Source organism: Mastigoproctus giganteus, chromosome 13, assembly GCF_048544385.1.
Source record: "Mastigoproctus giganteus isolate SK-2022 chromosome 13, ASM4854438v1, whole genome shotgun sequence".
Taxonomy (NCBI): Eukaryota; Metazoa; Arthropoda; class Arachnida; order Uropygi; family Thelyphonidae; genus Mastigoproctus; species Mastigoproctus giganteus.
In genome coordinates this window covers 40,903,514-40,924,829 of record NC_143587.1, presented here as the reverse complement: position 1 = coordinate 40,924,829, position 21,316 = coordinate 40,903,514, and the positions used below count along the sequence as shown (strand labels likewise).

Sequence of the window (21,316 nt, the reverse complement as noted above, 5' to 3'; positions counted from 1 at the left end):
CTTTTAGAGTTTATATAAGTAAAGAAATCCTTGCTGTTTTTCTTAGCATCTTTTGCCAAGGATTTCTCGTAATCTGCCTTCGCCTGCCTAACCTCCTTTGTAACTTGGTTACAGATCAACTTGTATCTATGATAGACTTCTGTGTCACGTGTTAATTTCTATGCATCCCATGCATTTTTCTTCTCTGTTTTGAGTCTCATTAGTTCATTTGACAACCATTTAGGCCTAAACCTTGAACAATATTTCTTAATAGGTATGAAACTTTTAAAAGCATCCACGATTAATTCCTTGAATGCTTCCCACTTAGAATTTACTGTTGGTAACATCATCAGTTGATTCCACTGTACAGAATTTAAAAACTGTCGGAGACCACTGTACTCGCCTTTACGGAAGCAAAAACCCTTTCCTTTACTCCTGATGGTAATTAAATCTTTAAGTAAATCCCACGTCAGTACACTGTGATCACTGCCACCTAGTGGTTCTTTTACTGCAAATTCCTAATACATGAATGATCACTGCTGATAACCATATCAAGAGTATTATTTTCTCTGGTTGCCTCTCGAACATGCTGCTGCAGAAAACAATCATCCAATAAATCCACAAATGTCTGACTAGTGTGTGAGTGCCCAACCCACAAGTTCCAGTCAATATCTGGGAAGTTGAAATCTCCCATTATAAGACATTCCGATTTACTAGCCCACTCTTTTTCTCTGTACAATTGTTCATTGTACTCATTCGAGTCATTAGGCCTATAACACACTCCTACTCTTATTTTTGCTTTCACAGTGCTTATGTCATGCTAAACTGACTCAACAGTGCACTGTTCATCTATATCAACTGGATGCACTTCTTTTGATTTTATGTTTTTCTTAATTAACAGCATAACACCTCCTCCCTTTCTATCCTGTCTATCCTTTCTGTACACATTGTACTCCCCAAATTCCAGTTTGGCATTCCTTATATCAGTGTGACACCATGTCTCTGATATCCAAACAGTACCTGCCTTTGATGTCTTGACCAACACTTCAAATTCATCAAATTTATTTACTATACTTCTAGCATTGGTATACATGCAAGCATACATGCTCCTACTCCTATTCTTTGTTACCCTAACACATCCCATATAACCATCTGTTCCACGATGACCGCCACCCGTCCCTGAAACCCCCAACACCCCACACTCCAGGTCGCTACTTATTCTAATAGAAGTTGTGCAAGAATCACCTTCACCTCTGCCTACGGCTGCTGTTAAACTATTATTCCTTGTATCCCCCCAAGCTATCAGTTTTCATACCCACCTAACACTGCCTCGATAGCATCAGCATATATTCTTGCACCCTTTCTATTTAAGTGTATCCCATCCCTGTAGAAGCAGTCTCTCCTGTTAACAAGTACAGTCCAGGCTGAAAAAAATTCTATCCCTTGAGCTTTGCACAATCTTTCCAGGGCCGAATTGATCGACAAGGCTCTCATCATATACTCCCTCCTATCGTGTGTGGGCAGAATTGCAGACACTTTCAAATTCAACCCTAATTCACGGCTTTTTTTCATCAGTGACCTGTACTTGTTAAGTAATTCTGCTGGTCTCCTACTCTTGATATCATTAGTGCCAACGTGTACAACTATATCACCTTTTGTGCCCTTAAAAGATGATATCTGCTCTACAACGTCATCAACCTTTGCCCCTGGCAGACATACCCTGGTCCTGTTCCTCCTATCCTTTTTACAAAGGATGTTTCCCTGACAATAGAGTCACCAACAACTACTAGTTCCTGAGGGACCAGCGCATTCTGCCTTGGGGGTTGCCGCTGTGTTGCGTGATGACCAAGTGCAAGCTCTGGCCTTGATGTGGGCAGCTGAGAGCCTGATGGGCCCCTCAATTTAGATCTTTCGAGGGCATCCACCCTGTCCTTCAAACTCTCATATAGGCACTTAACAACGCTGAGTTGTCACCTGATTTCCTTACACTCCTTACATCGCGCACACAGAAAGACATCCCCCATGGCAATATCATGTTCCATTCCAGATAGTTCGGCAAACATTTCACAAGTTGCACATTTTTTTTAGGCTGTGATGCATTGGAGAATCGCCCCCCTCAGTTCTCCCCCGAAGTATTCCTTCAACAATGTCATTTGTGAAAATGAGGAGCAATGGTGGTCCAAGAACTGTTCCTTGGGGACCCCACTTCTGACATTACACCAATCTGGTGAATATCCATTAATCATAGCCCTGTGATTATAGGATTCCCTTCAGCCATCCTATAATTCACCTTAGAATCTTTCCAGTAATCCTAGCATGTTCCATCTTATACAGTAACATTTCATGAGGGACTGAGTAAAATGCCTTGCTAAAATCCAAATAAACTATTTTGAAATTGTTCCTTACATCCAGCTCACGAGTAACTGTGTCAGAATAGCTTTCTAGGTTAGTTAAACAGGTTCCAATAGCAAAACCATTTTCTATGGTTTTGCTATTGGAAATAATGCCATTTTCCATTTCTATTAATATTTCTGGATTGCAGTGTTGATCATTGCCTCTAAAATATTTCATACCACCGAATTCACACTAACCTCTCTATAGTTACTGACTTCACTTTTCGAACTACCTTTATGTATTGGCTGTGCGTTGGCATTTTTCTAGTCCAAAGGAATCTCTCCCGAGTCCAATGATGCACTCATAATTTACCTCACTGATTCGATACACTTTCTGGCTGCCTCCCTCAAAATTATGCCATCAGCTTCAGGAGCCTTACTTGCATTTAGTTTGAAAGTTTTTCTAATATCGAAAAATGAAATCACTAATTTCATATGGCTTGGCCTCACTCCCATCCTCTCCTCAGCACATAGACCTCATGCTTTAGCTCTCATGTTTTGCTGCCTTGTAAAAATAATGAATGACTTTCTGCAGAATGTAAATGCTGCACTTTCTGCAGGTTGTATTCAGAAGGATGATCCGTACAGTCATTGAGCTCTGTTGAATCTGCAAAGAGCAGAGGGCAGTCTATTTTACATAAATGACTAAGAGTTTTTGAGAATTGAAGGCATCACAAACAGGAACTTGCCGTAACTGTTGTAGTCCAAGCAACCATCGTGGCTAGACCTGCTGGGATTGCCATGAGGAAAATCAGATAGGAAATCTGAGAACTGACAAGGCTTTTGCCTGTGTGACAAAATGCTTTTACTGGCCTATATTGACTCAGGATATAACCAACTTCTTAAGAGCTTGCCACTCTTGCTGATTACATGAATAGTTCAAGGAATGGCACCACTACAGTCCGGGCACTCTCCATCTGAAACCTTTCACTATATTGCTGTAGATATAGCAAAGCTGTTTTCCAATGTCTACAGTGGAGAATAAAATATATTTTAGTAATTATAGATTTTCCCTCGAAATGGACTGAGCCTCCCCCCCTACACACCTTCCCCTCCCTAAACAGAAGACAAAGAGACCATTGCACTAACATCAATAAATGGAATTATGTTATTTTGGGTGTCTGGTCAATTCTGACAGATCATGAGCCTAATATCGCATATGAACTTCTGTTGTCGGTGTGCTAGGTCCTGATATAAATAAAAATCTGTAGCTGCTTGCTCTAGCAGCCACTCTTCAGACAAGTGTCTTCCCTGCTAAAGAGGCCTGAATACAGGGGGTCAGTAGATTCTCAAAATGTTGCTAATATTTTAAGTGTTGCTAATATTTTAAGTGTTGCTAATATTTTAAGATTGATATGGTAATATTTCAATAAATACATTTTGAAACACATTCACATGGTGTATGATATGATATTACACCATGGTACATAGTGAAACCATGTACTTTGTTGTCATTTAATCTATATATAAGACCAACCACATATTGTCCCATTTTCACACATACAATTGTATATGTTGAGTTATCTTTGCATTAGCAAAATCAGAATGGCTGACACAAGATTTTAGTTTGTGCACATGGCTGCCGGTTCTTGAATGTCTGCAAGAAAGAATGGGTCAGAATTAGATTTTTACGGCTTCAAGTGTGAAATAATAGTGAGGGCAAGATGTGCAAGCACCAGTATCTCATCAATAGCCAACTTGGTTAAGTTCTTCTGTTCTGTGGTGTCATGAGTCTACCATGACTGGTTCAACAGTGGTTGAACAAGTAGCTGAAGGTCATGTGGGATCACTACATGGTGTCAAAACCAATAGTGAACATTGTGTGTCCTGTCTCATAAGACAGCAGTGACAATGGTAGAGTTGCCCATCTAACCACCTAGTACAACATAAGAATATCGAACAAAATTCATGTTTACTATGAACCTGACATTAGCTCATATAGGCTGTGGCAGATGACAGCTGTCACAGGTACCCGTGCTCACCGCAAGATCAAAGAAACTGCGCCTTTCTTGGGCATATTAGCACCAACACCGGACCACCGACATGTGGAAATCTGTCACCTGGTCTGATGAATTCCATTTCTAACTCTTTCATGCTGATGAGCATATCTGCATTTGGAGAAAGCAACATGAGGCCATGGCACCTAGATGCACTGTTGCTGTTTGGCAGGTGGAGGCAGTGGCCTCCACCTGCAATGGTTAGGGGACTGTTTTAATGGCATGCCGTGGTCCTCTGATTACCATTAATCAACAGCTCGATAGGAATGCCTACCTTTCTGTCATCACTAATGAAGTAATTCATGACGACGATATATCCAACATCACCCCCTTCATGATGGTGATGTATCCAGACAACTCTAGCATCTATCAATAAGACAATTCAGCATGACACAAAGCCCAGCAGATTGCTGACTGATTTCAAGAACATGACAGTGCACAACTTGTCCAATCTCAACTCAATTGAACATGTTTGGGACCTGCTGGAGAAGGACATTCAAGGCTATGAATGTCCTTCTCCAGCAGGACATTCAAGACTATGATCATGCACCTGACAATGCAGGGGCATTTCTGGACATATTCTGTAACTCATCAATAGTACTACTACTACAGTATACCCTGCAACCAACACATTGTGGATTCCATGCCAAGATGTACAAGCTGTATTATGGACAGAAGGCGCCCCCACACTTGGTATTAGGTAGTGTTGCTAATGCAGGACTAATGCAACTTAGTGTATATTTCTTACTTTCATTGTTAAATAAATGCACAATGTCACTTATTTTAATAAGTTGCATATATTGTTTTCAGTAAAACAAGCAAATTGTTCACAGCTGGAATTTGAATGTGGAACTGGTGTCTGTATACCATATGAGCTTACATGTGATGGCATTTTAACCTGCCCAGATGACACAGATGAACAACCAGTATATTGTGGTAAGGATTGAATTAAATTGTTTCGGCTAAGAATTTCACATTTATAAACTAAATTTAAATACCTAACAGTTATTGATATCTTGTTTAATAGTTATAGGAATGATAAGTTCATCTTTTAAAATGTTCTAAATGTTTTTAATATAAGCAAAAACTGTTCAAATGATAATAATTACATAGCATTTAACATAAACTTGTTTAAGTTATTCTTTAATTGAGTTAAACTGAATTACTTTTTATTTTTGAAATTAAAGCTGACACTTAAAGAGGGCATTGACTCTCTTTAAAAATTACAGCTGTGAATTACAGGCTCTGAAAAAGCGATGTGTTTGCCTTTTTATTTACCTAATTGTTATTTTATTTTTTATTTATTTATTTTTTTTTTTTTTGGGAGTTGTTGGCGTATCGGCTTCTGTGGCCATAATGCATCTCCCAAGGTTTTGCATTACTTTGATCCAATCCGGAGGCAGGATTCGAACCCGCGACCTTTTGCTATTTTATATTGTACTTTATATGTAGTCTTATAGTTACGCTGTTTATTTTTAATTTAGATAAAGAGTTTTTGTAGATTACTACTTAATATACGTAAAACCGTTATTTCGTTTGAATCTTGAAGCCATTGTTTTTGTATAGAGTGGTAGGGAATTCAAATTTTTAATTGCGGTAACTAGGTAGCTCTAACGTATAATTATATAGCGTAATACGGTATTATGCTATATAATACACTGTTTCTATTAGATAGCATAGTATTGACATTTAATTAATTAAATTTATTGATCTTATTAATTTAAAATATCATGCCCCAGACTAGAGCAGCAAAGCAATGGGCACAAAGTGGTGGTAGGAATGCTGTGACATGGGGGAGAACTGAGGGGGCGATTCTCCAATGCATCACAGCCTAAAAAAAAATGTGCAACTTGTGCAATGTTTGCCGAACTCTCTGGAACAGAAGATGATATTGCCATGGGGAATATCTTTGTGTGTGTGCGATGTAAGGAAATCAGGCGACAACTCAGCGTTGTTATGGGCCTATATGAGAGCTTGAAGGACAGGGTGGATGCCCTCGAAAGATCTAAATTGAGGGGCCCATCAAGCTCTCAGCTGCCCACATCAACACCAAAGCTTGCACTTGATCATCGTGCGACACAGCGGCAACCCCCAAGGCAGAATGTGCTGGTCCCACAGTAACTAGTAGTTGTTGGTGAGTCTATTGTCAGGGAAACGGGGAACATGCTTTGTAAAAAGGATGGGTGGAACAGGACAAAAGTATGTCTGCCAGGGGCAAAGGTTGATGATGTTGTGGAGTGGATATCATCTTTTAAGGGCACAAAAGGTGATATAGTTGTACATGGTTGGCACTAATGATATTAAGAGTAGGAGACCGGCAGAATTACTTAAGTACAGTTCACTGTTGAACAAAAGCCATGAATTAGGGTTGAATTTGATAGCAGGGAGTATATGATGAGAGCCTTGTCAATCAATTTGGCCCCGGAAAGATTGTGCAAGGCTCAGGGGGTAGAATTTTTTTCAGCCTGATCTGTACTTGTTAACAGGAGAGACTGCTTCTACAGGGATGGGATACACTTAAATAGAAAGGGTGCAAGAATATTTGCTGATGCTATTGAGGCAGTGTTAAGTGGGCCGGAAAACTGCTAGCTTGGGGGGATACAAGGACTAATAGTGGTGTAACAGTAGCCGCAGGCAGAGGTGACGGTGATTCTTGTACTACTGGGGATTTCAGGGACGGATGGCAGTCATCGTGAAATAGGTGGGTATATGGGATGTGTTAGGGTAACTAGGAATAGGTGCATGTATGTGTGCATGTATACCAATGCTAGAAGTATAGTAAATAAATTTGATGAATCTGAAGTGTTGGTCAAGACATCAAATGCGGATATTGTTGGGAGAGCAGAGACATGGTGTCACACAGATATAAAAAATGCAGAACTGGAATTTGGGGAGTACAATGTGTACAGAAACGATAGACAGGATAGGAAGGGAGGAGGTGTTATGCTGTTAATTAAGAAAAACATAAAATCAAAAGAAGTGCACCCAGTTGATATAGACGAACAGTGCACTGTTGAGTCAGTTTGGTGTGACATAAGCACTGCAAAAGCAAAAATAAGAGTAAAAGTGTGTTCTAGGCCTAATGACTCGAATGAGTACAATGAAAAATTGTACAGAGGAATAGGAATAGGTGCATGTATGTGTGCATGTATACCAATGCTAGAAGTATAGTAAATAAATAGAGTGGGCTAGTAAATCAGAATGTCTTATAATGAGGGATTTTAACTTCCCAGATATTGACTGGAACTTGTGCGTTGGTCACTCACACACTACTCAGACTTTTGTGGATTTATTGGATGATTGTTTTCTGCAGCAGCATGTTTGAGAGGCAAACAGAGAGGATAATACTCTTGATCTCGTTATCACCAGATCATTCGTATATTAAGAATTTGCAGATAAAGGAACCACTAGAGGGCAGTGAAAACAGTGTACTGATGTGGGATTTACTTAAAGATTTAATTACATCAGGGGGTAAAGAAAAGAGTTTTTGCTTCCATAAAGGTGAGTACAGTGGTCTCAGATAGTTTTTAAATTCTGTACAGTGGGATCAACTGACGATGTTACCAACAGTAAATTCTAAGTGGGAAGAATTCAAAGAATTAATCGCAGATGCTACTAAAAGTTTCATACCTATTGAGAAATATTGTTCAAGGTTTAGGCCTAAATGGTTATCAAATGGACTAATGAGACTCGTGACAGAGAAGAAAAATGCATGGGATGCATATAAATTATCAAGCGACTCAAGCCTTTGGCAGATATAAGCTAGTCTGTAATCAGGTCACAAAGGAGGTTAGGTAGGCGAAGGCAGATTACGAGAAATCTTTGGCAAAAGATGCTAAGAAAAACAGCAAGGATTTCTTTACTGAAATAAACTCTGAAAGGAAGGGGATGAATCTGATTGGTCCATTTGATATCGATGGTTCCACTGTTGATGATCCTGTTCAGATAGCAAACAAACTGACTATTTTGCATCTACATTCACACAGGAGGAGTTATTAGGGTTATCAAATGGCAGAAGATATCAAATTGTACCAGGGTGCTTAATGATATTGTAATAACTGAGAGCAAAGTGGAGGAGAAATTGTTGAAGTTCAACATAAGAAAGGCACCTGGGGTGGATGGGATCTATCCAGTTATATTAAAGGAGGTGGCAAAGCAACTAAGCAAACCCTTAGCCATAATTGTGAGAGCATCCTTGGACTCAGGGGAGGTCCCTAGATGTGCGAATGTATTCCCAATTCACAAAGGGGATCGGATCGAAGTGTGACACGAGTAATTACAGACCAGTTAGTTTAACTTCTGTTCCAGATAAAATAATGGAGTCACTGGTTAAAGATGCATAGCAGGATCATCTAGACAAGACTGCAGCAATAATTCAGGCACTGCATGGGTTTGTTAAGGGAAAGTCTTGTCTAACAAATCTGATTGGTTATTATGATGTGGTTACAAAGGAACTGGATGCAAAAAATAATTTTGATATCATTTATTTGGATTTCAGGAAAGCTTTTGACACTGTTGCGCATGGAAGACTTGTACAAATTGAAGAAGAATGGTATTAAGGGTAAGTTGCTACAATGGATAAAAGGATAGTTAAGTGGGAGAAGGCAGAGGGTGGTAATCAATGGGTGCTGCTCTTCATGGACTAATGTTATTAGTGAAGTCCCACAGGGTTCGGTGTTGGTTTGTATATTTATCAATGATATTGATGAAGGTATATCAGGCTTAGTGTCGAAGTTTGCAGATGATACAAAGGTTGGCAGGGTTGTTAATGACAGTAATGGCAGTGTGCTACTGCAACAGGATCTAGATAATTTGGGCATATGGCCTAAGAAGTGGCAACTGAAGTTTAACCTTGACAAATGCAGAGTACTGCATATGGGTAGAAGTAACCCCAGAGAAAAGTACCAACTGTGTGGTACTGCACTTAAGGTGTTAGAAAATGAAAATGACCTGGGAGTAATTATGCAGTCAGATATGAAGTTTTCTGAGCAATGCAGACAGGCTGCCAGGACAGGTCATGGGGTATTGTCAATGATATATAGGAATTTTGCTAGCAGGGAAAAGGAGGTGATTGTCCCTCTGTATAAGGCAATGGTCAGGCCACACCTTGAGTACTGCATACAGGTCTGGAGGCCTCATTTTAGGAAGGATGTAGATTTGCTAAACGTAGTACAGAGAAGGGCAAGAAGATTGGTGAGGGGAGTGAAGGGATCCTCTTACCAAGAGAGGCTTAAGTTCTGCAAATTGCAGTGGCTGGAGACTAGGCACCTGCGCGGTGATCTGATTGAGGTGTATAAGGCCTTGAATGGGTTGAGCACGCTGAATTCTGATGGGATCCTTCCACTTGTTCAGATTATGAACCTAAGGGGGCATAAATTAAAATTAATAAAAGACAGATGTAGAATAGCAGCAGGTGGTTAATTGCAGGAACAAACTTCCATCTGTCGTGGAAATTGACAGGTTGAATAAATTTAAGGAGGAACTGGACAGGCATTTGGAGGGAATGGTGTGATTTTTTTTTTTTGGCTGATGCTGCATAAGCTCATACACTTGCTGTCTTGCATCATATACCACTACTACTACTACTTATTCCATTTAAAATTTTAGTATATTCAGTGACTGCCAGTTAATGTTATCACTTATTATGATAAAAAATAAAAATCCAAAAAAAATTTATATTATAATCTATTTAAATTCTGCTGCTTTATATGATCATATTGTCATTTATTGTTATCATTTTTCATTTCAATTAGGAGAAATATGTCTTCAAGAAAACCTAAAATTGTGTATGTCAGAAATTTGTTGATTATTTACAACTCTAACCATGCTAAATAATGTTTATGACCTCATCTCTTGTTGCGTGAAAGCAGCAACTTTTAACTTCTAATCCCTGCCACATGTCTGTAGCCTTTTTGAAAATCAGAAGAGTGCTTGTAAGCAACAGCAAGTGAAGAATCAAGAAAATGATGCTTGTGCTAACGGGGCTATATGGTTGGTTAAAGGAGAGTCTACCCCCTGTTATAAAGTTTTACAACTACATATGTATGACAAGTTATTGGCATTTAATTACACTGTCCAAAATTTGAAGTTCACAAGTGATCATAGTGTGTATGTGCAATACTCTATCCACCCCCTTGTTTCCGTGAATGGACTTGAGTTTAGTTTGCAATTGATGTCCATCAAGAATTGAGGTTGTCACAGACATTCTCTCAGATATGCCAGACAAGCTGTCCTTGCTACCTGGGAGTCTAAAACGTTCATGGAACTGATATTTGGGTGACACTCGAGTCAAGCGGACCCAATTTCGGCGTAGTCCGGATGGTCTATGACAGCCAAATCCTCTGCTTGCACCTTCACGATGGAGGGACTGTTAGTAATCGTGGGTATAACCTCCATGCACAAGTACATGGAGGGTGACCACCCAGGTGTGAACCAACATAAGTAGGGGTCGAGGTGTGGCGCCCATACCACATGGAGGAACGCCGCCCCTCTATGTTTCCAGGCAGTACTAGGTGGTAGATGACTCTCATCAACCGGTGAAATACCGCCACTTTGCTTATTGCAGGCTTGAAGTGGTGGAACCCATGTTTAGTCTCTAGAGCTAAGTTCCAGCCAACCCTTCCCTATCTCTTCCATCATGCAGTGATTGATGATTTTTGAGGTTATGATGAACGTCGTGGCAAGATCCAATATTCCTTACATTTCGAGAGTACGGCTCTAAAACGGTGTTTGCAGGCCGGCCGCTAGTTGGTACACCGGACCGAACCTATTGGTAACTCTCTAGGAGGCTTCTGGATCAGCTAGTGTATAATCTTGCTACCTCTACTCTGCTAGATAGTGACTGGAGGGAGTCCGAGTAGTGTGTATGCGGGGAGCATTGTCGAGGCCACGTTATGCCAAGGAACTGGGTATATTCTTACCACATGTATGCCATATCCAAAAATTTCATTACTTCATACAGCATGTCCCACCCACTTTTTCTTACTATTGAATACACCATGAATTGTCAAAATAATAGAGCAAGCTTATCTGCGAAAAGATCGAAACCTCCCAAGGACTTCCTAATTCATTTCACAAATATACGTGGTCTCAATTCCAATCTCAACGATGTCCATTTCCACTTGCAGTCTTCCAAACCCCATTTTCTGACTGAATCTCAGTTATCAGTTGATTCAACTACTGCTCATCTCAGATGTGCAAATTATTTGCTGTATGATTCCTTCGCCTAAAAGGTGGTACTTGTGCATATATCCGTTCTGATATTCCCTGTCAGAGACTTGGCAATTTGGAATCTCCTCTCTTTGATCTTCTCTGGCTTAAAATCTCTCTACCTCATTCTGTCAAATTCATCTGTTGTCTCTACCGTTCTCCCAACTCCACTAATCACTTGGAGCTCTTTGACTTCCTCTCTTTGCAACTTGACTTTCTCCAGTCCAACTTTCCTAACAGTGAGGTAATTTTCCTTGGTGATTTTAACGTTCACAACTCCAGCTGGCTTACGTTTTCTAGTCACACCGACCCAGCAGGTCGAGATGCTGAGGCTTTTGCAATTTCTAATGACCTAGCACAGATTGTTCATTTACCTACAAGAATACCGGACAATCCTAATCATACAGCCAATACGCTTGATCTTTTTCTCACAAACAACCCTTCTAAGTACAAGGTCGAAGTGAGAGGTCCTTTAGGCACTTCAGATCACAACTTGGTGATTGTCTCTTCTCCAATGGAACCTTTATCTCATGGCTATTCCCAACCTCGTATTGTTTGTCATTACAAGAATGCAAAATGGGATGACCTGCGAGACTTCTTTTCTTCTTTTCCTTGGTCTGACTACTGTTTCAAAACTTCTGATGTCAACGTTTGCTCAGATCGTGTCAGTGAAATTATTCTTGCAGGAATGGAATCCTTTATCCCACACTCGACTTTAAAATCTCGTCCTTTATCTAAACCTTGGTTTTCCAATAAATGTGCTAAGGCTGTTCAAGAGAAGAATGTTGCATATCGTAATTGGCTTGTTTCTAATTCTTCAGTTTCATTTTCTGCCTACACCAAAGCTCGCAATAATTGTAAAGCAGTTATTAATCAGTCCAAACTAGAGGTTGAACAGGCTAAGAGTAGGAAACTTGCTTCTTGCCCTAATGGTAGCCGAGCATTCTGGTCTCTTGCCAAAGCTATTGGCCGCAACTTTTGCCCATCTCTGCTCCCACCTCTGTGCAAACCAGATTGTTCTGTTGTCACTTCAGCCAAGGATAAAGCTGACCTGCTAGCATCCCATTTTTCTTCCAGCTCATGTATTAATGATCTTGGTAAAACACCTCCCACCATTCCTAACACGCTCCATTCAATGCCTCCTGTGGTCTTCCGTCAAAAGGATATCAGAAGGATTTTGATGAATCTTGATGCTAAGAAAGCTCGAGGTCCTGATGGTATTTCTCCACTTGTTCTCAAAACCTGTGCTCCTGAACTTACTCGTATTCTTTGCCGCCTTTTTTCACTTTCTTATTTCAAAGGTGTTTTTCCTTCTGCTTGGAAATTTGCTCATATCAAGCCAGTTCCTAAAAAGGGTAGCAAATCCCTCCCATCCAATTATCGTCCCCCCATTGCAATTACTTCTACTCTTTCTAAAGTAATGGAGAAATCAATTAACCGCCAACTCTTAAACTACCTAGAAACCTTCCGTCTGATCAACGATCGCCAGTATGGATTCCGTCAGTGTCGATCCACTGGTGATATTCTGGCTTATCTTACCCATTTATGGACTAATTCAATGGAAAGGTTCGGTGAAACACAAGTAGTTGCTCTTGACATCTCAAAGGCTTTTGATCGTGTTTGGCATAAAGGTCTTCTAAACAAGCTTCCATCTTATGGTTTGCCAACTGTTTTTAGTAATTGGTTATCCAGTTTTCTCTCTGATCGCTCACTGAGGGTGATGGTAGATGGCTCTCTGTCTTCTAACTTCTCCACTAATGCCGGTGTCCCCCAAGGTTCAGTTCTTTCCCCCACTCTTTTCCTCTTGTATATCAATGACCTTCTTCCATTGACTGGAAATCCTATCCATAGTTTTGCCGATGATAGCACATTGCATTCAACTTTCCATTTTGAGAAACCTTGTCCTGCTCAATCAGCTTCAAGTTCTCGAAAATCTGCTGCCAATTCCTTAAATGCCAATCTTCAGGTAATTCTCCAGTGGGGCAAAGACAACTTAGTTGATTTCAACCCTTCTAAAACTCAGTCTTGTCTTATATCTCGCAAAAAAGATTCTTCTGCTCCTATGTTTATCTTTAGTGACACTCCGATTTCTAGGCAAAATGATATATCTCTTTTGGGGATTACCCTGACTCTAATCTATCTTGGCACAAGCACATTACAAATATTGCTTCCTCTGCATCTAAAAAACTTGGTTTTCTCTTACGCTCTTGGTGTTACTTTTCTTCCAAACAGCTGCTCACTCTGTATAAATCGGAAATCCGCCCTGCCATGGAATATTGGTCCCACATCTGGGGTGGTGCCCCCAAAACCTCTCTCAGGCTTCTTGATTCCATTCAGAAGAGGACAGTTAGGTTAATTAATGATTCATCTCTAACAGAGTCTCTCCACTCGCTTTCTTATAGAAGCACTGTTTCTGCTGCATGCCTCTTCTACAGATACTTCCATGGGCACTGTTCTTCTGAATTGGCTTCTATAATTCCCGCTCTCTCTTTCAAAACAGTCCGAACACGTGCCGCCACCAGCCAACATCCATTTACTGTCCAACTTCAAACCCACAGAACCAGCTTTTCATCTTCCTCATTTATTCATTCAACTGCCGTTTTCTGGAACAACCTTCCTTCATACGTATTTCCTGAAAATTACAATCTACAGAAGTTCAAGTCCAATATCAACAAATATCTTCTTTCGTCTTCTCAACCTCCAACCCAAGCATGGTACTAAGTACCATAGGTTCTAATACCTCTCGTGTTTGGGGTTCTCATAAAAAAAAAAAAAAAAAAAAATTGAACTGTGATTTATATTTCCTTAAAATAGAAATGTCATAGAAACATAGAGATTTAAGTTTGAGTGAAAAGAACAAAATTCTAAGTGTGCTTATGATGACTTATCTAAGTGTAGTTAGAAAGAAGCTACATTAAAACTCAGTGTTTCACAACCTCTTTTGTGTAAACTTTTAAAGAATAGAAAATTACGTGAATTAGGAGTGACTGAGAATGACAACCTGAACAGGAAAAGATGTAGAAAGAATGAACTTGTGAAAGAAGTTCTTCTGAGATGGTTCACAAATACAAGATTAAAAAATGCTCCTATTAGTAGAAATACCCTATGCAAAAAGGCAAAGGAATTTATGAATGAACTTGGTGTGAATGAACTTAAGCTTCCAGATGACTAAGCAGTTGGAAGGAGAGAGAGAGATAGCATTGTGTACAAAAGTCTCCATGGAGAAAAATCAGAATTGGATACAGGTTCAGCTCAAAACTGGGTGGAAAATGTTTTACTTAATTTATTTGAAGAATTTAGTCCTGTCTGTATTCTCAACACTGATTAAACTGGTATTTATTTTAGAGCAGTGCCTGAGCATACTTTATTATTCGGCTCATCAGAAATGAACTGAGAATGTCGTGCACAATGCTTGACCTTAGAATGTTTTCATGCATCTCTTTTTCACTTCGGTGCTACTTTTTTCAATTTGGTGCTATCTTTCTACTTTTCATAAGATCTGATCTTATGCAAGATAACAAGTTATATTATGTGAGCAGCACTGAAGATTTGTTTATTGAGAATAAACAAAATTGAAGATTTGTTTTTTCCCTCTTGCTAATTGGAAACAAATGCAAATCTAACTGATATATAAATATGCAGAAAGAGCATCAAAATTTAGTGGGCTTGAAAAAATACATTGAGTGCACATTCTATTTAAATATATATTCTACGGTGTGACATCTTATGGGTTCTGAACTTCACTCCCAGGTACATATTTGCCTCTGATAACCTGTATCAAATTTTGCTTGTTTGAACTGGAAAAAAATTTTTTGTCAAGCCACAGAAAATCATAGTCAAGTGGATCTGACCAAGATTTATTAATGCATTCCAAAAGAAAAACAGTGTAATGTGGACATCACGGTAAGCAAACACCCACTATATCTGATGTTTTTTCTAGTGTATGACTACAGTTAACTGCAAATAAGTACAAATGCTACACTGTTGCCATAAGAAAGTTCTGAATTTCAAAATGACTTGAATGGTTTATATGTGATGACAAAAACACTTTAGAACAACAATGTAGAAAATACTAAGTATCATTATAAAAATTTAGAGGAAGCATGGAAATATTATGCACTCAGGTGGAACATAATCCTCACATCTGGGGTTTATGTTCTAAAATGAGTTTAGTTTTATTGGATGCACGATTTGATTAAAAGTGAAGATATTAGATTCAGTTTATGCTTTTTGCATAAGGTTCATTTAATTTTCCCTCTTGTCATAAAATTAAAAATGTCAACAATATTTCATTTTCTGATCTTAACTAGAAACCATGATGAGTTAGTCACTTTATAACTATTTATTTTGGAAGGTTTATCAATAATTAAAATATCATCAACACATTAATCGGAAATAGCTTACACTGCTGTTTGAAATGGATGACTTTCTCTAATCTTCTTCCCTCCTCCCTACAGCTTCTAGAGAATGCAGAGCTGGATTTTTTCATTGTTCCAATAATCGCTGCATACCAGAATCACGAGTATGTGATGGGCAGAACAGTTGTGGAGACTATAGTGATGAAGCTAATTGTAGCTGTGCTGAAGACCAATTTCGTTGTAAACAAGGGCCTTGCATCAGTCATTCATACCGCTGTGATAGTGATCCTGATTGTCCTGATCATAGTGATGAGATGAACTGCAGTAAGTGTTTTATTCTTGATACAATGACAGTAATTTTTAATTATGATAAATGTACAATATTACATAGTATGGATAAAATGGTTATAGAGAATTATTGCAGAAAAACACAATCATGTATTAAAAATGAGTATACCCTTTTTTAGAACTGTTAGACAATTGAAAAGTTAATTCCAGACACAATTTTATACAGCAGTTCATTGTTACCAAAAATAATTTTTATTTACAAGTATATGACAGTTAGATTTTATAAAAGTAATCTACAGCTTCTGTACAACTCAAAAATGTGTACATAGCATCAGGTTATCAACAGCATTGTGGTTTTATTAATTAAGTGACAAGGGAACAGTCATTCACCTCACATTTTGCCTTGTTATTATCAAATAGTGGTTTCTTCATCTTGTGTAACAAAATAAAGGAATAAAGAATTGAATTATGTTGGGTGATGCTAAAAAAATTCTCCATTGCTGCATAACAACCATTTTTTCCTGGAAAACCATTTTCACCAAGAAATATGATGAAAGCAGCACTATTTCTTGGATTCAAATGGTATTACTCAGCAATAATGCCTCTGTTCTCTGGATATAAGTAAAGAGATACCACAAAGCAGTAAATTGCTTTCCTCTCCACTCTTTAATGAAACTGTGCTGGTGGTGGTTTCAGATGCCTCCTGCACGTTTAGAATTGAGTTGTACAGGAGACCAGAGATTACCTTTAAGAAATGTAATGGCCACATTGTTTTATTTTTTCAATAACCATTGTAAGCTGACTTGAAGAAAAGCAGAAGTGGGAATATGAATATATAAATGAGATGTGTGTACTTAGCAGAGTTGGCTGCTGTTTCTTTACTATCTTCTACAGCAGTGGTTCCCAACCCTTTTTGACTCGCGAACCCTTTTCAGCATATGTTTTATTGCGAACTCCTTTCAACATAATATTTTTAAAGCGAACCACTAAGCCTATATTCTCTGAAATTGTATAATATTTCTGAATTTTTATTATAAAATATTTCCAGTACTAATTTTTATAAGCTACATAGCATAATAATAATTTTTATTATTAAATATCATTTATACTTTGTAAAGCAGTTATTAATCGGTCCAAACTAGATTTCGAACAGGTTAAGAGTAGAAACTTGCTTCTTGTCCTATGGTAGCTGACCATTCTGGTCTCTTGCCACGACCATTGGCTGCATTTTTACCAATCTCTGTTCCCACTCCTGTCAAAACCAGATGGTTCTGTTGTCACTTCAGCCAAAGATAAAGCTGACCTGCCGGCATCCTATTTTTCTTCCAACTCACATATTGATGATCTTGGTAAATCACCTCACACCATTCTCAGTACACTCCATTCAATACCTCTTGTGGTCTTCCGTCAAAAGGATGTCAGAAGGATTTTGATGAATCTCATGCTAAGAAAGCTCCAGGTCCTGATGGTATTTCTTCATTTGTTCTCAAAACCAGAGCTCCTGAACTTACTTCTGTTCTTTGCCACTTTTTTCACTTCCTTATTCCAAAGGTGTTTTTCCTTCTGCTTGGAAATTTGCTCATCTCTAGCCAGTTCCTAAAAAGGGTGACAAATCCCTCCCATCCAATTATCGTCCCATTACAATTACTTCCACTTTTTCTAAAGTAATGGAGAAATCAATTAACCGCCAACTCTTAAACTATCTAGAAACCTTCCATCTGATCAACGATCGCCAGTATGGATTCCATCAGTGTTGATCCACTTGTGATATTCTGGCTTATATTACCTATTTATGGACAAATTCAATGGAAAAATTGGGTGAAATACAAGCAGTTGCTCTTGACATCTCCAAGGCTTTTGTTCTTGTTTGGCATAAAGGTCTTCTAAATAAGCTTCCATCCCAGTTTGCCAGCTGTTGTTTGTAATTGAGTATCTAGTTTTATCTCTGACCACTCATTGGTTAATGGTAGATGGCTCTCTGTCTTCTAACTTCTCCAGCAATGCTAGTGTTCTCCAAGATTCAGTTCTTTCTCCCAATCTTTTCCTCTTATATATTAATTAATTTGGCCTTTAGCCAGTGGGTGGTTGGTTGGTGGAACAGCCTTCCATCCCTTGTTGTGGAAGTTGATAGCTTAAATAAGTTTAAGTCTCAGCTGGACAGGTATTTCGAACGAACAGAGGGGTGAAGTGGAAATGGGGTTTTCTGTTTTTTTTTTTTTATGGCTGATGCCTCATGAGCTTGCTTTCTTTTATCAAATGCCTCTACTAATGCTAATGACCTTCTTCCATTGACCGGAAATTGTATCCATAGTTTTGCCGATGATAGCACATTGCATTCCACCTTCCAGTTTAAAAAACCTTGCCATGCTCAAACAACTTCAACTTCTCGAATATCCACTACCATTTCCTTAAATGCAGATATCCAGGTAATTCTCCAGTGGGGCAAAGATAACTTAATTTCAATCCTAAAACTCTGTTGTGTCTTATACCTCACAAAAAGGATTCTTCTGCTCCTCTGTTTATCTTCGATGACACTCCGATTTCTAGGCAAGATCTTGGGGATTACCCTGACTTCTAATCTCTACTGGCATAAAGCACATTACATATATTGTTTTCTCTGCATCTAAAAAACTTGGTTTTCTCTTTTTCTCTTGTCGTTAAAACTCCAGCTGTTGTTGAGTCTGTAGAAATCGTAAATCCGGCCTACCAAGGAATATTGTTCCCACATCTGGGGCAGTGTCCCCAAAACCACTCTCAGGCTTCTAGATTTCATTCAAAAGAGGACAGTTAGGTTAATTAATGTCTCATCTGTAATAAAAAAAAAAAAAAAAATTGATATTAAGGTTACTTAAAATTCCTCACTTCATTGACGGGATTCGAACCTGATCCTTTTCCACCCGGTGTTGGGAGGATCGTGGTGATACCACTGTGCTACCACGCAACAGTCTCATCTCTAAGAGTCTCTCCACTCTGTCTCGTAGACCTTTCTATAGATACTTACATGGGCACTGTTCTTCTGAATTGGCTTCAATAATTCCCGCTCACTCTTTCAAAGCAATCCGAACACGTGCCGCAAGCAGTCAAGATCCTTTTACTGTCCAAGTTCAAACTCACAGAACCAACTTTTCTTCTTCCTCATTTATTCATTCAATTTCCATTTTCTGGAACAGCCTTCCTTCTTATGTATTTCCTGAAAATTACAATCGATAGAAGTTCAAGTCTAATGTCAACAAACATCTTCTTTCAGCTTTTCAACCCATGCACGGTACTAAGTACTATAGGTTCTAAAAAAAAATAATAAGTACCTGTACATAAAAATGGTCCTTGAAAATCAAAAAAATATATATATATTATAGAAAACATTTATTTAACATGATATACTATAAGAGGGTAAACTAATTATAACAAATTGTGGGAGATGTGGTTTCTTTCTTTGGCAATTCTTTACTTTTTATTTAATTTGATTTTACTTTATTGTTTTTTATTAGTTATATTTGTAGTTTACAACAATATACCTATGTAAATCTAAGCAGATGCCATTATTGGATTTTTAGTGTGTACCCCCTAGAACACTTCCGTGAACTCCAATGGGTTCGCAAACCACCGGTTGGGAACTGCTGTTCTACAGCCAACTTTTCTATGCACATATCAGATTTGGCTATAGAAGACACTAAAAGGAGAACAGATATTGCCAGATACTATGCAGGAAGTAAAAGTTGGCTTAATTAACAAGAATGAGTATATTCATACACTCATTCTTGTTCTTACTAGAGTGTGCATAGCATGCAAGTCTACTTGTCTGTTCCTCTCACATTCCTAGCATATCACGCAAAATGGAAATGCGTTAATCGAATATAATCAATAGGAAAAATTATAATTGGTCCATGACCTTCAGGAATTTCCATAAAGAATTTTAAAAAATATCTTTTAAATAACTTTTTAACTGTATACCCTGCAAAAGATAATGAAAATATTTATAGCATTAAATGTTTATTGCATAAAATACACTGAAGAAACTATTTGTTACGGAAATATTTGAACAGAGTCGTTTGAACACTGTTGGCTTTCTTTTTTTCATCAATCAATTTCCGATAACCAACAACAATCTTCTCTAGGCCCTGGTGAAATAAATATCTCAGAGAACCTCAAACTTTTTGTTTGAGGTTCTCTGCAATACATAAAGATTTCATCTAGTTCTTTTACCGTTATCTCCTTTGCAGTAACATTTTCATCTAGCTCATTTAAAATTTGAATTTTTTTTTATTTTTGCATTTAAAAATTCTAATTTTTAAATGCAAGTCTGCATGTGACTTTATTAGTTGGAGGCAAACAGGTAACACGTCTGCTTCCGATGATTGACAGAACACAGTGAGGCAGGCAGACGCTTGTTTATTGCCTGTCTGATGCACTGTAAGCTTAGCGGGTGATTCAAATCTTTTTCAACTATCACATAAAAAAAAATCACATTAACTGGAAATTTGCATTGTGTAAAGTGAAATGTGGTATAATTTTTTTCAAATAGCGGTAACTGAAAAATGCGTTAATCGAACTCACATTATGCGAGGCCTGGCTGTATAATGATTATTTATTCTAAATCTTTAGTGATATTCCAAAATTAAGAAGTATTATTTTGTCTTTTCACAGTCAGTCAGTTTTTGTTAGAATAAACTGATCTAGGATTATTACAATCTATTAGTAGAGGCAGGAAAGCAGCTTTTTTCAGTTAGGTGAAACTTAGCCATGATAGTGCCTTGAGTTTGAATATAATTCGTTTCTTAGGTTATGTCCTTTGTTTTTAGTTTTTCGGAATGCACCTTAGTATGGACCCTTTAATAAGTTGGACTCTTAGTTGATATTTTATTGATTTCTGGTCCTGTGATGTATAATTTAAAAGCAGTTGTGTAGACTTGGTTGTCTGGTAGCACTGATACTCTTCTTCTTGGTTCTAAATTTTCTTATAATGTAATTCACTTAAATAGTTCTGCAAATAAAGATAGTGAAGTTTAAAATTTTTTTAATCTTGCTTTACAGTATTAAATGGGCAATTAGTTCTGCTCATATTCTAATTACTGTAGTTTACCATCCTCCCCCT

General features: G+C 38.2%; 1 protein-coding gene across 1 annotated transcript in view; it reads left to right on the top strand.

The window, feature by feature from the left end:
• The window catches only part of LOC150075985 (prolow-density lipoprotein receptor-related protein 1-like), a 1,358,636-nt gene that overhangs the window by 667,269 nt on the left and 670,051 nt on the right, over nt 1-21,316 (top strand). Inside the window, 2 exon segments of the mRNA XM_090387555.1 lie at nt 5,180-5,305; nt 16,036-16,260. Of these exon segments, the coding sequence (XP_090243681.1) occupies nt 5,180-5,305; nt 16,036-16,260 (351 nt within the window).